Below are 15,510 nucleotides of genomic sequence, written 5' to 3' on the forward strand. Positions count from 1 at the left end.
CGAACCAGTAGGAGTGTTCGACATCCTGGTCGGTTTGATCAAGTTGATTTCATCGGATCGTGCTCAGACTAAGGTACAGAGGGTTCAACAGATATCAAGAGTGACCAAATCTAACAATGTTTGGCGAAGGCCAGGGTGGGGGCTAGCACGCCGCCCAACGTCCCTGAATCAAGACCCTTCACCAAGATCGATCCAAAAAATCACAAAAAGCCGTACTTACGGGTCCAACAACCATATAGAGAGAAAGTCTAGATAGAGAGAAAAACAAAAGAGAGAATAAAAGAGATAAAGTGGGAAAGAGAGAGAGAAAATATAGCAGAAGATTAGAGAGAGAACTGAACACACACTCTCTATTATTTTTCCTTTTTTTTCCATTTCTCTCTTCTTTTGTTTGGAAAAATAGGGAAACTTCCCCCCACCCCTGTTTAGCACCAGAACCATAGTGTCGGAGACTTTGGTGGTGTTTGTCGGTCGGAGGACGGACGACTGGGCCACCATAAGCGGTGGCCTGTGGCGGAAGAATCAACCGAAAATGACCAAAATAGACTTTGGTTCAAATCTAAGAAAGATGGCTTCCGATGACCAAAACTCCAGCCATGGTCAGCAAGCATCACGGGAGGTCGAGGGAAGGCATTGGCGAGAAGTGCAGGTGGCTAAGATGGCCCAAAAAAAGGAAGAAGGGGTGGTATCCAAAAACAGAGAAAACAAGGCATTACTTTTTTTAGTCAAAATCCGATGATCACCTGCCAAAATTGAGATTCCCAAAGGTCACGAAAGAGGGAGAGAAGAGTTAGCTAGAGATTATCGGGTTCTTACCTGGCTTCTAGCAATGATTTGTAGCGACAATGGCATCGGTAGTGGTCGGCATTTGGGGAGAAAACAGAAAAATTTTGGCGACGACTTCTATCAAGGCCTCGGGCTCTCCGGCGTGATGGAAAAGGGATGAGGGGGAAGCACTAAATACAGCCGAAGAAGGCCAGAATCTGCCCTGGGTCGAATTTCGTCCGATAGGATGAGGAGGAAGAACGAGAGTCTTCTTCCCTCTCCGCGCATGCCACGTGCAAACTTTTTTCTCTCTTTTGGGCCAAACACTTCTCAACTGTGCTGGTCAAGTGGACTAGGCCCAGACTCTAGGGTGGTTGTTGTTGGTGGGTGCAAAATGTTTAATATTTTTATTCTTGGGACGGACCTAAGAGCAGCTTGGGCTAGTCTGTGTCAAGCCCAGCATGTTCTGTGGGCCAGCGCAGTCCTGCTCGAGAGCGATCCGGCTACGGTAATCAATTGGATCCAAGGGTGCATCGGTGGTATGGGTGGCTACCACCCAATGCTTCGGAATATTTGAGCCATGGTAGGTGGAGCTATTATCTTCTAGGCCAAGCATGTCTACAAGGAGGCTAATAGAGTCGCGGATTGAAGAGCCTCGTATATGGCTGACCACTTTGGAAGAGCTTTCTGGATTGGTAAATGGGAGCTGATTAGAGCGCTCCAAGATTTGTTATTTTTTTTGACTTTTTTGCATGTATTCATACTAAAAATGCACAAGCCATCCCTTGTAGCTAAAAATAAAAAAATCATGCCCAGTTCACTAAAGGGCCGGGTATTATAAATAATGATTCACCAACTGATAAAACTGTTGGGCTACGTTCAAAGGCAACCACGCAAAGGAAGAAAAACTACCACATGAGAGGAGAAGAAACTAGTAGTCAAATCCCCTACCGAGCATTATTAATATGAACCTCCACAGCCAACAGAGTATAGTAAAGAATTGTGCAATTTGGAGACAGGCGAGGTGAAAACACACAAAAATTGAAATATAGTAACTATATATTCCATTCAAACATAAAACAACCAAATTATTTCTGGGATCGACAGTAGATCAAACACACGAAATTACTTGAATGCTCAATCTTATCCATATTCTAATTTTCTTGTTCTGTGTAGTACTACCGAACGCAAAGATTTTCTTTTCAAATCAAATAAGCAGCAGGCTGTGCATGCATTTTGTCTTGGTCATGTAGCAACAGTAATTAAGCAACGATTATGTCATTAAGGATTTTGCGTACCGCTTCATGAACACCTAAGTAAAATTCCGGAAGGTTCAAAAAGAGTAAGCGCTTTGGTAAATGACCAACCAAAGTAAAATAGCTTGATCAGCAATAAAACCACATGTAAAGATAACCTAAAAAAGAGCTTCATTTTAAAGTGAGAACCAAATCAAGAATACCAAGTGGCTATTGCAATCTTTAAGTGCTTTGTCTGCTCCTCTATGCTTCAGCGGCAAGAAAATCAGAGTTCATATGGACTCATCCTATGCTAAACTCATCTATCTTTTAGTTGAAAATTTTCATCTGAAAAAAGGAAATGCACCTTCCAGAGTCCCCAGAATCATGCACAAGAAATTAGAAAAATGATCTACACATAGTTTGAGCTCTCTCCGTAAGCTGCCTGGGGCTAATCCGCTTTGCTGCTGTGTTTCTTTTTTTCGAAGGCAGTCAACTAAATGAAACAGCAAGCTTTCTTTGCATTTCCAGAGGAATCAGAAATATTGATGGTCATTCCTTGATTGGGCGGTCCAGCTGTGCTTTCTGCCTCTTGAGCAGCAAGTGCCTTCCTGCTGATTATTTGATAAATCTCTGTCAAAATAGTCTGGAATGCCTTCTCAATATTGTGCGCTTCCAATGCTGAAGTCTCAAGAAAGGATAGCCCCTCCCTCTCAGCCAATGCCTGGGCATCATCCTCTGAAACTGCTTGTAGATGCTTCAAGTCAGACTTGTTGCCGGCCATCATAATGACAATGTTGGAGTCTGCATGATCTCTAAGTTCGCGAAGCCACCTCTGGACATTGTCAAAAGTCTGCCTCTTTGTTATGTCATAGACTAGAAGTGCTCCCACTGCACCTCTGTAATATGCACTGGTGATGGCACGGTACCTCTCTTGACCAGCAGTGTCCCATATCTGTACCTTGACTGTCTTCCCTTCTATCTGTTTTTTTGTTTAGAAAAAAAGTTGCAGCATTAACAACAGAATTAATGTAGAAAAACTAGAGTCATAGTACAAGTGTTATTCAATCACTATGACAGAGATGTAAAGACAATTTAAAATTTAGATTCATTCGGAATATCACCAATGGCACAAAAGGCAGCAAAACACAGTGACATCGAATGATACAGAATCTATATAAAGAGGCATGCATAATGGCATTCCTTGGATAAAAAACATATCTAAAAAAAAACTTTTTATAAGTTCCAAATAAAGCCTTGATACACTAGAAGAAAATCTCAAGAATGGTTATATATATATATAAATATATATGTATATATATATATTTTTTTTTTAAAAAGGTTTCCGGAATGCTGATTATATTGAACTGATGCATCAATATATTCGAGGAGAATATGTCATAAAATCAGCAAGAGTGTTAGGGAGATTAAGCAAACAATTACTGCACAATGCTTCATCAATCTTGAATGCATTTCAAGCTTGACATGGTTGCATTTAATGCTATCTACACCCATCAGAATAACAGCTTCTTGGATGGAGCAACTAGCATTAGCAACATTAACAAGCAAACAGCTGCACCTTAAACAACAGCAATACAGATCACAGTAACCGTTGTTTTAGTATGTTTAGAAATACATGATGGTAACAATTATAGGGTCAAGCTTTTCACAATGCCATGCAACAGTGGGTAGCCAACCCAACAGACACCAACTCCAGCTCACTCAGTACAGACCACCCAAGAAACTCGTGAGACAGAAATTTAGAACACAATCAAGCAGTAGAAGAGCAGTCAACCCAAAACTAACTATTAGTTGATTAATTAATCAGCAATACATACAAGATTAAAGCCAACTTGAAACAGCTGATGGATTAAAAGAGGGTGATAGATTTTCCTTTGCCTTAACCTCCTTTTATTTAAGACAATTCTGAGAACCATATTTGACCATGTCCCATACTTCTCAATCAATGTCAGTATGTCCTCTCTTGACACAATTCCTGCAAGTGTTCTCATCTTTCACTTCCTCTCCCTATAGTTTCAGCACAGATCCACCTCGTGCTTCTCATCTCTGCACACTTTGTATGGTTGGACTCTCCTCATTGAGCAACATTCCTTTTGTTAAGATTAATCTCAAGGTAAACTAACTCCAGAGCAATCAAATTTCCTAAGTATCCATGCAAGAATTATATCATTGCTATGACACCAATAATCTGCTATTAATGGAGACAAGTTTTGCAGTATATAGAATGCTAGAAACAATTAAAGAAAGCCAAGTGGACGACACTCTTGCCATTGCAGAGTATGAGGAGGGTTAGATATATGCAACCTTACCCCCGTGTGCGGAGAGGCTGTTTCTGTGTTAAACCTGTAACCTCTAGATCATAGTGGAGCAATCTTATTGTTCCACGAAGGCTCACCCTCTAGAATATTAGAAACAATTCATATTAGTAAATAATTGGACCTATTGCAATTCTAATGCAAGAGTTTTTTCTCAAAAAAAGGAAGAAAAATAAAGGGAGAAAACAAAAAAGAAGAAAGAAAGAAGAGAAAAAATAAGAATACAAACGAAAAATTATAAAACAAGCTCCCCAAGTTAAACTACTAGTACAATCATTTAAGAAATTTAATTCACATTTGCAAACGTAGATGAAAATTCACATTTATGTTGCATGCATGCATACATGGATGGACTATTATAATCATTTAAGAAATTTAATTCACATTTGGAAATGTAGAGAAAAATTCGCATTTATGAACATAAGCATGCACACATACATGATTGATGGATGAATTATTTGATTGCAAAGCACTACTGGCCTGGAAATAAATGCTAGCAACTTCACAGATTTTAGTCAATCAGCATGCCCACAAGTCAATGATGCGTATTGCACCAAAAACAGGATGAAGAAACTGCTAATATCTAGCTTGGAATTATGTGGTAGTATTTGATCTCTACTTTTCTCTTGCTTTCAAAACAATAGTAAATTTAACCCATTTAAACATAAAAAGGGGAAAGTTAAGATTGGTGTATCTTAACATCCTATTCTTGTCCAGGTAATCATTTATCTGCTCCAATCCATCCAAGATGGCATCAGTACAGAGGTAAATGAAATTCATTTCAATTTTTCTTTGAAATGAATCCCTTTTTTCTTTGGGGGGGGGGGGGGGGGGGGGGGGGGGTTGCGAATACAGTGCCTGGTTATTTTTGAATCTCTAGAAGGATGAGTAAACTTTCATAAAATTCTATATTGCATGCAAGAAGTTAATTAGGAAAAAGAAAAGGCAGGAGCGCTGTGTAGGAGTGTGATAATAATTTAGCCCAAAGTAGGAGGGGCGTAGTAATTTAGCCCAGAGTAAATGGCTTAACTTACTTTTTAGTCTGGAATAAGTTAAGTAGGATAAATGAGTTTAGAAGGCAAAAAATTATATACCAACTTTTCAGAAATACCCATTTTGCTCTTCTGGAAAGTAGTTAAAACTAAGTGCTCTATGAGTGTGTGGCTGAAAAAAAAGGGAGGAATAAGTGAGATAAATCATTTTTACTCCGCATCCAAATGCAGCCTCAGTATAGTGGGATTGCTAAATTTCTGAAAGGCAGATCGTAACCTTTGTTTTGCAGTTACTTCCTTATGCGGGTGCGGCTTTGGGTATTCTTTTTACATTCTTGAGATTGTAACGAACCCTGACATTGAGAAATATAATATTAGGGTTCTGAGAGCATATAACAAGGTCTATTCAACATCACTGACCACAATTCAAAGGGTTAAATTCCCTTTCCCCTTACATAGCACAAGTATAATACCGTGGCAGCAACATTCCTTAGATGTCATGAATCTACCGATCACAATTTACAAGCAGAGTACGTAATTGCGGATAAACCTTCGACCTCATATCAAGCAGAGGGCTGCAAGATTAAGCAGGACATATATCGTTTGATAGCAGATTCCTTCATTACAATAAACCCGAATATAAAGATAACGTACAGGACCCAGATCGGAGATACCGAGAGCTGGGGAACAGCTGACCTGAAGAGTCCTGGTGGCGAATTCGACGCCGATGGTGGACTTAGAGTCCAAGCAAAACTCGTTTCTGGTGAATCTCGAGAGGATGTTCGACTTGCCAACGCCAGAATCACCGATCAGGACGATCTTGAAGAGGTAATCGTACTCGTGATCGACTCGGTGCCCCATCTCTGCCGCTGCTCCTCCCCCCTACCCTCCGATCTGAACAAAAGAAAGCCAGATATGAAACCGAAATTGAAGGAGAAGATTGGATCGAATAGGATCAGGATCAGATTGGAGAAGACCGTACCTGGCGTGAAATCCGAACGAAGGAACGCGGTGAAACCCGAGGATTCGATCGGTTTCCAGGGAGACGGGGAAATCGGAGAAAGGGCGGAAACAGAGAGGGGGAGAAGGAGAGAATAGGAGAGGGGCCGAGGAGCAAGAGTACTCCCAAAGGGTCAACGGCGAGAAACAGCAAACCGAGGAAAGGGCACTCGAAACGGCCCATCAAGCTTTCATGAGCACTGATTTGAGGTGATATCCCTCGTCATTAGTAATTTTATGCTTGTTAAAAAAGGACCGCCTTCCGACGAGAGCTGTGCTGAGCCGACGTGGTCTGGGGATCCCTGCGGAGTGTGGGGCCTGCGGTGCGGATGAGTCAGTTGATCATGTACTATTTGGATGCTTGTGGGCGCGGCAGACATGGCAGTGGACGGGTATCCCAGAGGAGGTTTGGCGGGAGAGGAGACTGTTTTTGCAGATGATACGTCAGTGGCTGACTAGTCCGCGGACATGTCAGGGGCCATCCGAGCGATTTGCACCGCCCACCAGATCTGGTTGGCAAGGAACGCTCGCACCTTTGGCAAGCGTCGGATGTCGCCGAGGTTTGTTGCGGAGTCCGCTCGAGCATTGGCGATGGAGTTCAGACCTGCCAGCCCTTCAGATACGACCTTGATAGCTCGGGACACCTGGGGTTCTTTCTCTGCTCAGGCAGCTCTTCGGACGGTGTTCTTCACCTGGGAGCCCCCACCCCCGAGTTTCCTCAAGGTCAATTTTGATGGCTCAGTACTGGACAGTGGTACACGAGGCGGTGCCGGCTTCGTCATACGAGACCCTCACTCTCGGGTAGTGGCAGCGGGCGGCTGCCGGCTTTTCGACACATCAGTGCCAGCGGCGGAGTTGCGAGCTGCCTGGGCCGGCCTCTGCCATGCGCGGCGGGTACTGCGGGCTAGCTCGATCATCTTGGAGGGCGACTCATCCACTGTTATTGGGTGGATTCGGCGGGAGAGCATTGACCATCCTCTGATCCGGGATATTAGGATGATGATGAGGGACGTTGTGGCCTTTGAGGCCAAGCATGTATTCAGGGAGGCCAACGGAGCGGCCGACTGGGTTGCTGCATATGCAGCACACCATTCGGGATATGCCTTGTGGGCAGGAGAGCGGGAGTTGCCATTGGCACTACGCGAGATTTTGTATTTTGATGTTCTTGGGTGTATTCGGACACGCGCTGTCTGAACAACCCGTTTCAAGCAAAAAAAAAAAAAAAAAAAAAAAAAAAAAAAAAAAAAAAAGATTCTATTCATTTATTTATGTATTTATTTATGTGCTTTAGGGGCGCCCGGATGTGCACGTTTATTTATTCATCATCTATAACGGAGGAAGGACGGACGGAAGGCTGAAAGCATAGCACGCAAGTGACGCAACCGGGTAACGAGCGATGTTCTGGAGGCACCAATACAATTTGTAACTTGTAATGGCTGTCCACGGCGCCACGTCGCAACGGTGCTTCTAAGTTGTGTGAGCTGTCAATGGATGGACCGTAGGATGTCAGAGCTGGACTCGATGTCGTTTTGCGGATCTGGCCACTTGTTTCGTCTTCCTTCCGCGTCCCCCGCTGCTTCTCCAACCTGGCCACTAAAGGTCGGAAAGGGTCCTGACATGAATGGTTACGAACGAGTTTTTTTTTTTTTTTTTTTTTGAGGAAAAAAAAGTGACGCTACACCATTATTTTTTGCTCCTTTCCCAAAAATGAAATGTGATTGGTTTGATCTTTGTATGCACGCATGTGATTCTTGCGGCAGTGCGCGCAATCACACGCAAGGTAGCGAGACATCAAGACCCGTTGCGCACGCCAATACTGATTCAGTTCTCACAAGGGAGAAAAGAGTAGAGACTCCGTACCATCGGAACTAGTTCTCTGTCTAATTGAAAGAACGAAGAACCAGACGAGTGCGTTGCAGTTTCTTAATCATAATTAGTAAAGATTAATTTTTTTTTTTCCATATCCAACCGATGCCACGGTGAATGTATAATTATTTTATATTGTTGAACTATATTTATACGAGGCTCCATTTTGATGATCATTGGATTGAACCTTTATAATTCTAAATCATAATTTAAATTAATACAAGAAGAATTAGTCATAAGGGAATTGGATCTCCTTTTCTTATTAAGTTAATAATCTAAGTTTTTTAAATTGTTTAGGGGGGAGAGGGAGAGAGAGAGAGAGAGAGGGAGAAATAGTGAGAGACAGAGAGGGAAAACCAAGATTTGCTAAGCAGCTAGATAATGCGGCTTCAATTTTAAGATAAAGAAAATAGTCCCAAAGCATGATATTGATCGGTTTGGACCAAGTTTAAGCTTGAATAAGCTCAGACAAATGGCCGCACATCACCTTCCTTTGTGCTGAGGACACCATTTCCATCTCTGTTTACGCCATCGACCATCCTCCTCTGCCTCACTCATGGCATGCTTATAAAGCCTAGTTACCCTATGCTAACTCCTTCAATTCTATTGATGCTCCTACTTCCGCTCCTAAAGCTTTCTCACCACCAACCTTGTTGATCTTGTCCACTCCCTCTCTCGCCTCTTTAACCTTGATCTATAATTTTCAAACCTACACTCGGCCGAGGCTTCAAAAAAAGAAGTGGGCCTAGCATAGCCCGGCCCAATGTAAGACCATGCTGCCTTTTTTGTTTGCATGGATCAGTATGCACATGGCCCCTGGTGAAATACAAACCAAAAGGTGTTTATAAGCTTAGATTAAAAAACTTCCCCTTCAATAATAAGTCTGGTACCTTATAACAGTATACACCAATTAAGCATCAGCTCCAAAAGAAAATCCAATTTCATCCATCTTAACTAGTCCCATTCATTACCCGGCGATCAAATTAGCAAGTCCACTTTCGTATAATCTGCAATGCAGTTCATTACTCTGTGATTGTACCTTCGACTCATTCAAGCACCTACATCTTCACGACATGTTTCAATTATGAAGAAAGAGGCACTAGTGACATCAAATAAACTAAACGCGTGCAATTGAAAACCCATAATTCCACCTCAAAGTGTCGTCCTAAATGTAAAATAAAACACGAAAGATGATGATAACTCCGCAATAAAACTAGACTCTAACAAGAAACTGGTAAATTCTCAATCAGAAACATGTACCTTGGATTAAAACCATCAATTTTTTGTAGAGTGCTGAACTGGGCTGGGTTCGGGCCACAATTCAAGTTTTATTTTGGGCCTTGTGCAGGCTTGGGCTCGGGCTCGAACTGGGCTAATAATATACTCGAGTCCGGCCTAAAAATAAATGAGCGCCCAAATTCGTTCTATTTTTTTAATTTATTTTTTTCCCTCTTTTGATTTGCTTTGTTCAAAATTAAAAGGTAAAATAGTTCTTGGTCATACTTGGTTAACTTAATCCAGAAGGTAATAGAAGGGCTTATTTGTAATTAAGATTGATATTTTCTGGATTTATGTACAAATAAGGATAAAGTCATAAAGAGAGATATTTATGTGATTCGACCAAAAAAAAAAAAACACATGGCCAAGGATCCATTTCTTAAAGCCTACGGCCTGTCTTATAAATTAAACCCTGGAGAAGGGGGTTGCGTCTCCGGGAGGACTCTGGAGAAGGCATGGAGAGGCTGCATCGGATCTTCTCGGGGGCGGGAGGGATGGGGCACCCGCCGGCCGACTCCCCGCTGCTCGACACGTCCGAGCAGGTCTACATCTCCTCACTCGCCCTGCTCAAGATGCTCAAGCACGGTAATTACCCCCCACCATTTTCCTTTCCGTCCATCACATCCAGGGTTTCCGTCCGATGATTCTGTTCCGTTGCTTCAATTTCTTTCAACGATCTTCTTTTGATACGAGCACGTATTCTCCCGATCTTGGAATTATCGATTAAATAGGGCGGGCTGGGGTACCGATGGAGGTGATGGGGCTGATGCTGGGGGAGTTCGTGGACGAGTACACGGTCCGGGTGGTGGACGTGTTCGCGATGCCGCAGAGCGGGACCGGCGTCAGTGTCGAGGCCGTCGACCACGTCTTCCAGACCAACATGCTTGATATGCTCAAGCAGACCGGAAGGTCCTCAGATACTCTCTCTCTCGCTCTCTCACACACACATACATACATAGCACAGAGAGAGAGAGACACACGCACACATACGCCTCTCTCTCTCTCTCTCTCTCACACACACACACACACACAGAGGCGCGCACGCCCCTTCCCCAATTTCTTCCTTCTCTCTCTGTTTTTATTTGATAGTAATTGTCCAAGGGGCTGAAGTTAGTGGACTAGTTCATCTTTTCTTATACTCGGTTTGCTATAGAATATGTGTGATTTGGTGTAGGCTAGAGGGCCGATTTGGAAATCCTATTGATTATACATGCTTTTGTTTGATGAAGGGATCTTTTTGCAGCGTTTGGTGTTAGTATGTATTAGAAAAGTCCAAATGATCCAGTTTTTAATGATCAGTTTAATTTGATTATAAGATAAGATATCATGTGAGATCTGCAGTAAAAGTTTCTTATATTTTGGAGCCGTTATAATCAGCATTTCACTACGTAGACAGCATTGATGCTATGAAAGAACAAGTTGCAAATATGGGTCGGCTTTAAATTCTTTTCTTTCTGCTCGGGATGGGTTATAGGTGAGAATATTTTTTATGTTGGTGTTCTATTTCTGGATGTACGGCCAGGGAGGATAAACTTTTGGAGAGATTGCCTTAGTGCCTATTGGAAGAAGTTTGATTGCGATCTTATGGTGAAAAGGATTCTTGTGCAACTTTTTATCAAGATTGGATGGATGGAGTTCCCCTTTATCTATGGTTGTGTTATCTTTGCTGACATGGTTCCATGTAATTTTTTGCGTTTTATGCTGTTTTATATGGTCCTTGTCTATACCAAATTGTAAAAGAATGTATGTAATTTCCTTTTTGCTTTTTTCCTTCTTTTTTTTTTTTTGGGGGGGGGGGGGTGTTGTGTTTCATGTATTTAGGATATAGATGGTATTACCCATCGAAAAGAGGTGAACCTGGTGCGTGATCAGAATTTTGTCTGTTATTTTATGAGGACATGGATGTGACAGTACATGTCTTGTAATTCTGCTGGTCTTGTATTGATCATACAGTTAACATTGGATGCACAGGACGGGATGTGATACTTTTACCTCTATACTAGAAATATATTGGAGAGTTTCAGTTAATTTCCTTGTAATTCCAAGGGATATAAAGTGTTTTGGGACGTAAAGCTTGCTAGGTCCTCGTCTGATAACTGCATATACAAAGTAGAAATTGAGACAGAAATCTAAAGGATTGGCCTTGTTTACCATATTGATCTTGCAGCAGACTGGGAAATGCTGTGTAGTCAATGAGTCAAGTGCATTTATCTCCTACTCTCAGAACCATAATGTAGTCACTGCTTCCTCACCTTGATTGTTGCCATCTCTGCAGTTATTTCTTAAGTACAGAAAAATTATCTTGTACCTGCCTATTTCAGATATTTATCTGTTTTACATACTATAATGCATTTCCTTGGTGTGATAATTTCTTGCAACTTTACCACTTGAATCTTAGCACTCTTCTATTTATTTGGTCTTGCCATGGTTTAGAGGCTATAGCTTTAGTGTTTCTGAGAACAAAGTATGTTGGAACAAGATTGTATCTGTAATGTATTCTTATGAACAGATTGCAGGAAAAGGTGTTCTCTCAAAGAGAGCCCTGACTGAAGGCATTTTTTGTGCCATTTTGGCTGATAGGTTAATGAACCCTGCTTTTAGGCCATTAGAGAGCTGCAGGGTTATTTGGCTAAGTCAAATTCGATATGACTACTCATTGTCTGATAGAGTTCTCTTTTTATTCTTTGGCAATTTTAAAGAGTTCTTGCAAGCTATTTAAATAGGCAATGCGGATTAATTTTGGAAGCTTTATCTGGGTAAGTATGAAAGTTGCAAATATACTATTTACTAATTTAATCGTTTTATGCAAGGGCCAATACTAGGAAGGTGGTACCTTTTTCTTTGGTTTTTTGGGGTAGCATCAATGATGGTCTAATGTTTTTTTCTTATGATTGACCACCATCAAGGTTTGTCGTACCGGTTGATATCAGACCATACAGTACCGAACCAATATGCAATTTCATACTGTACCGACACTTGGTAGCCTCACCGTTTCGTACTGTACGGTACCGATACTCGGTCCTCTTGTCGTCACGTACTGTACCATATACTGACACTGTAATAGAATGATACCGGTACGGAGTCTGATACCGGTATGGCAAACTTTGACCACCATATATTATTCCATAGAGCTACTCTTTCTCACACGCACACAAAGGTTGTTATTTACATATTTTAATCTCTTTAGTGCTTTTGTTTTTGACAAGCTCACTTTGTTAGGTTTTCTATATCATTGATAAAAATAATGAATGTTTGCGTGGCCTGCAGAAAGGCTGCCCAATGACTTTGGTTTTAATTTTACAGGCCTGAAATGGTAGTAGGCTGGTATCATTCTCATCCAGGCTTTGGTTGTTGGCTTTCTGGGGTTGATATAAATACACAGCAGGTGAGCAGCTTAATAAAAAAAAAACATTTCGGATAAAAAGATGGAGAAAGGTGGGGCTGACCCATCCTTTTTCTTGGTTATTGAAATTGTGCATCTTATCGTTTAACATATTTGTTTAATGGGACCAAGTTTTTTTAGTTGGCTTTTGCACTTTCGCACTTGTTTTCTAAGAAGAATGATTCTCTTTTGTTTTACCGGCAGATCTGGTAATGCTTATGCCTTCCCATATCACTCCAGACCATTCTGGTCTTTGTAAAATTTTCTGGAAATGCATGTGCTTCTGATCAATTCTATCATTATTGCTGCGTCTGCTTATATGCTATGGTCATTAAACTACTTTGACGCCTTACTGCATGGTTGTTCAATTGCATTGCCTTTGACAGAGTTTCGAAGCCTTGAATCCAAGGGCAGTTGCAGTTGTGGTAGATCCAATCCAGAGTGTTAAAGGGAAAGTTGTCATCGATGCTTTCCGCCTGATCAATCCTCAAACCATGATGCTAGGCCAGGAACCTCGCCAGACTACTTCCAATGTTGGTCATCTCAACAAGCCATCTATTCAGGTAACTGCTTGTTGGAGGTGACGGCTGTGTAACCTTTGTTTGATTATCTTCTTACAAGTTAATCCTTTTTAATTGCTTTCATTCACAGGCACTAATTCATGGGTTGAATCGACATTACTACTCTATAGCCATAAATTATCGGAAAAATGAGCTTGAAGAAAAGATGTTACTGAACCTGCACAAAAAGAAGTGGACAGATGGATTGACTTTGCAGCGGTTTGATACCCATTCCAAAACTAATGAGCAGACTGTGCAGGTTCGCTTACCTAAATCTTCCGCTCTTTATTGTTTCTCTGATTTCTAATCCAACGGCGTATCATGGTAGAGAATTACTTGATGTTGTTGCAAAAATGGTTCACTTCTGGCCTGCTGGTGGAGACTTGTGATTCAACTGCAGCATGTTCTAACGACCTCGGTCTGTGATGTTGGGTGTATGAGCAGGAAATGCTGAATTTAGCCATCAAGTACAACAGAGCAGTTCAGGAGGAAGACGAGTTGCCACCAGAGAAGCTTGCAATTGCAAATGTAGGAAGGCAAGATGCAAAGAAGCATTTGGAAGAGCATGTTTCAAACTTGATGTCATCAAACATAGTTCAGACTCTGGGAACCATGCTAGACACTGTTGTGTTCTAATAGGTCTACACTGCTGCAGAAGGCGTGATTGTCTTCGCTGAACCGAGTCCCATCTCTAATTCCCTCAAAATGAATCTCGTGTAGATTGGTTTTTGAGTTATGATGATATTGTTGTTATGCCACAAGCAAATTTCAGTAGTAACGAGGACCATGGTTGGAAGTAGACCCTTAATATTTGAAGTTGTCCGTTCATCTACCGTCATCCCTGGTTTCGTGACAATTGTGTTACGTTTGCCCTGCGCCTGTCAAGTTCTCTTAGCCTTGCTCTGAATATGGAGCTCCAGTGTAATTTATGTCAGCCATAGTTATTCATCGAGTGAAGGCAAGTGGCTTGGCTGCATGGCACCCCCCTCACCCTTTTTTTTGGTTGTTGTTGTTGTTTTCTGAGGCGTTAAAGATCATCATGCTGTATTGTCATGGTAGTTCCGCTCGTGGTCTCCTTGAAAAATAAAAATTAGGAAGTAGATAGATGGATGTCCACCCATTTCCTTGGTGTGTAAGAATTTCCAGGGATGGCAGCCGGTACGACGGCAATAGTGGAGTCCCAGGTGCTCCTGCATTTGCCCTCCCTCCGCCGCGGCACCTGCAGCAGTCGAGGTCCAGCGACTCCCGACGCTGAGATGCATCATCCTGAACCATGCCATCGTTCAAAAATCAGTCAGATTACTCGGACCAATATTCCCTTCAGCTATTGCCTATTGGTAACTGCGCAAAACACATACGCCCATGTATCCCTCTGAAAATTTTTCGAGAAGTACTTACCGTCGTGTTTGATAAGGAGAAGTGGCCTGGCTTCTGCACCCCTGGAGATGTGAAGCTCTTTTGCGAGTCCAAGGCTTCCTTCTGGCCAGGGAGATTGCAGCTGCGAAAGCTGATAAACTTTCCTATTCTTATAGTATTTTCCAAGTATTCCCCCCCCCCCACCTTTTCTCTTTCACGAGGCTACTCGATCTGTTTCTAAAACTCTGGGAGAGGATGACACGGGGAAAGGATTCATCGGAAAGGGGTGTGCGTTTATCTAAGTTTCAATAATCGATTTAGTTCTTCTTGTCCTCTTCTTTGAATTACTGGGTGTTTGTTGCACCTAGCGTGCCGCGCGTTTGCACTGGGTTGAGGTTTCCGAAGGGGTAGCCGAAGCTTCTTTGTTTCCATGGACAAAAACCTGGCCAGCAGCTGCACCGGAATTTCGAGCCTCGCATCCTGCCGATTTTCAGGCCATACTATCGAGCGTAATGTGTCGTATGGAATGGAAGAATTCTTTCAGAATTTGGAGTGGTGTAGTTAGCAAACAGCCTCTGCTGATTTCAGGTGCGACGAGTCCAGATCCTCTGGGGGTGCTTGTTTGGTGCAAGACTGCAGAGGGCTGTATGGCCTGGATAGCTGCCATGTGATGGATGGCCATCATAGAAAGTAGAGTAGGAGGGTCACATCGAGTGCCAAACATCATACGTCACGAGATGA

At 42.2% G+C, this 15,510-nt stretch overlaps 2 protein-coding genes across 2 annotated transcripts; one reads left to right on the top strand and one right to left on the bottom strand.

The window, feature by feature from the left end:
- Positions 1-2,169: 2,169 nt before the first annotated feature.
- Positions 2,170-6,562, bottom strand: LOC103722541 (ras-related protein Rab11C-like). Its single transcript, XM_008813130.4, has 3 exons — positions 6,311-6,562; positions 6,025-6,222; positions 2,170-2,982 (listed from the first exon to the last, which is right to left on the bottom strand). Exons 2-3 carry the CDS (start codon positions 6,187-6,189, stop codon positions 2,497-2,499), a joined length of 651 nt encoding a protein of 216 aa, XP_008811352.2. The 5' UTR covers positions 6,190-6,222; positions 6,311-6,562; the 3' UTR covers positions 2,170-2,496.
- A 3,303-nt stretch (positions 6,563-9,865) lies between these two features.
- On the top strand, positions 9,866-14,389 carry LOC103722542 (26S proteasome non-ATPase regulatory subunit 14 homolog). The gene is made up of 6 exons (XM_008813131.3): positions 9,866-10,056; positions 10,203-10,380; positions 12,775-12,856; positions 13,240-13,416; positions 13,505-13,672; positions 13,858-14,389. The coding sequence occupies exons 1-6, from the start codon at positions 9,927-9,929 to the stop codon at positions 14,047-14,049; spliced, it is 927 nt and encodes a 308-aa protein (XP_008811353.1). The 5' UTR covers positions 9,866-9,926; the 3' UTR covers positions 14,050-14,389.
- The last annotated feature ends 1,121 nt before the right edge of the window (positions 14,390-15,510 follow it).

The sequence above is a fragment of the Phoenix dactylifera genome, chromosome 13 (genome assembly GCF_009389715.1).
Source record: "Phoenix dactylifera cultivar Barhee BC4 chromosome 13, palm_55x_up_171113_PBpolish2nd_filt_p, whole genome shotgun sequence".
Lineage (NCBI taxonomy): Eukaryota > Viridiplantae > Streptophyta > Magnoliopsida > Arecales > Arecaceae > Phoenix > Phoenix dactylifera.

What these genes read in the sequence shown, in the direction of transcription:
- LOC103722541 (XM_008813130.4), bottom strand. Translation starts at nt 6,189, where the DNA reads ATGGGGCACCGAGTCGATCACGAGTACGATTACCTCTTCAAGATCGTC. An exon ending in TCGCCACCAGGACTCTTCAG is followed by an intron (nt 2,983 to 6,024) that starts GTCAGCTGTTCC and finishes ACAAAAAAACAG; the next exon opens with ATAGAAGGGAAGACAGTCAA.
- LOC103722542 (XM_008813131.3), top strand. Translation starts at nt 9,927, where the DNA reads ATGGAGAGGCTGCATCGGATCTTCTCGGGGGCGGGAGGGATGGGGCAC. An exon ending in GCTCAAGATGCTCAAGCACG is followed by an intron (nt 10,057 to 10,202) that starts GTAATTACCCCC and finishes TCGATTAAATAG; the next exon opens with GGCGGGCTGGGGTACCGATG. An exon ending in TTGATATAAATACACAGCAG is followed by an intron (nt 12,857 to 13,239) that starts GTGAGCAGCTTA and finishes TGCCTTTGACAG; the next exon opens with AGTTTCGAAGCCTTGAATCC.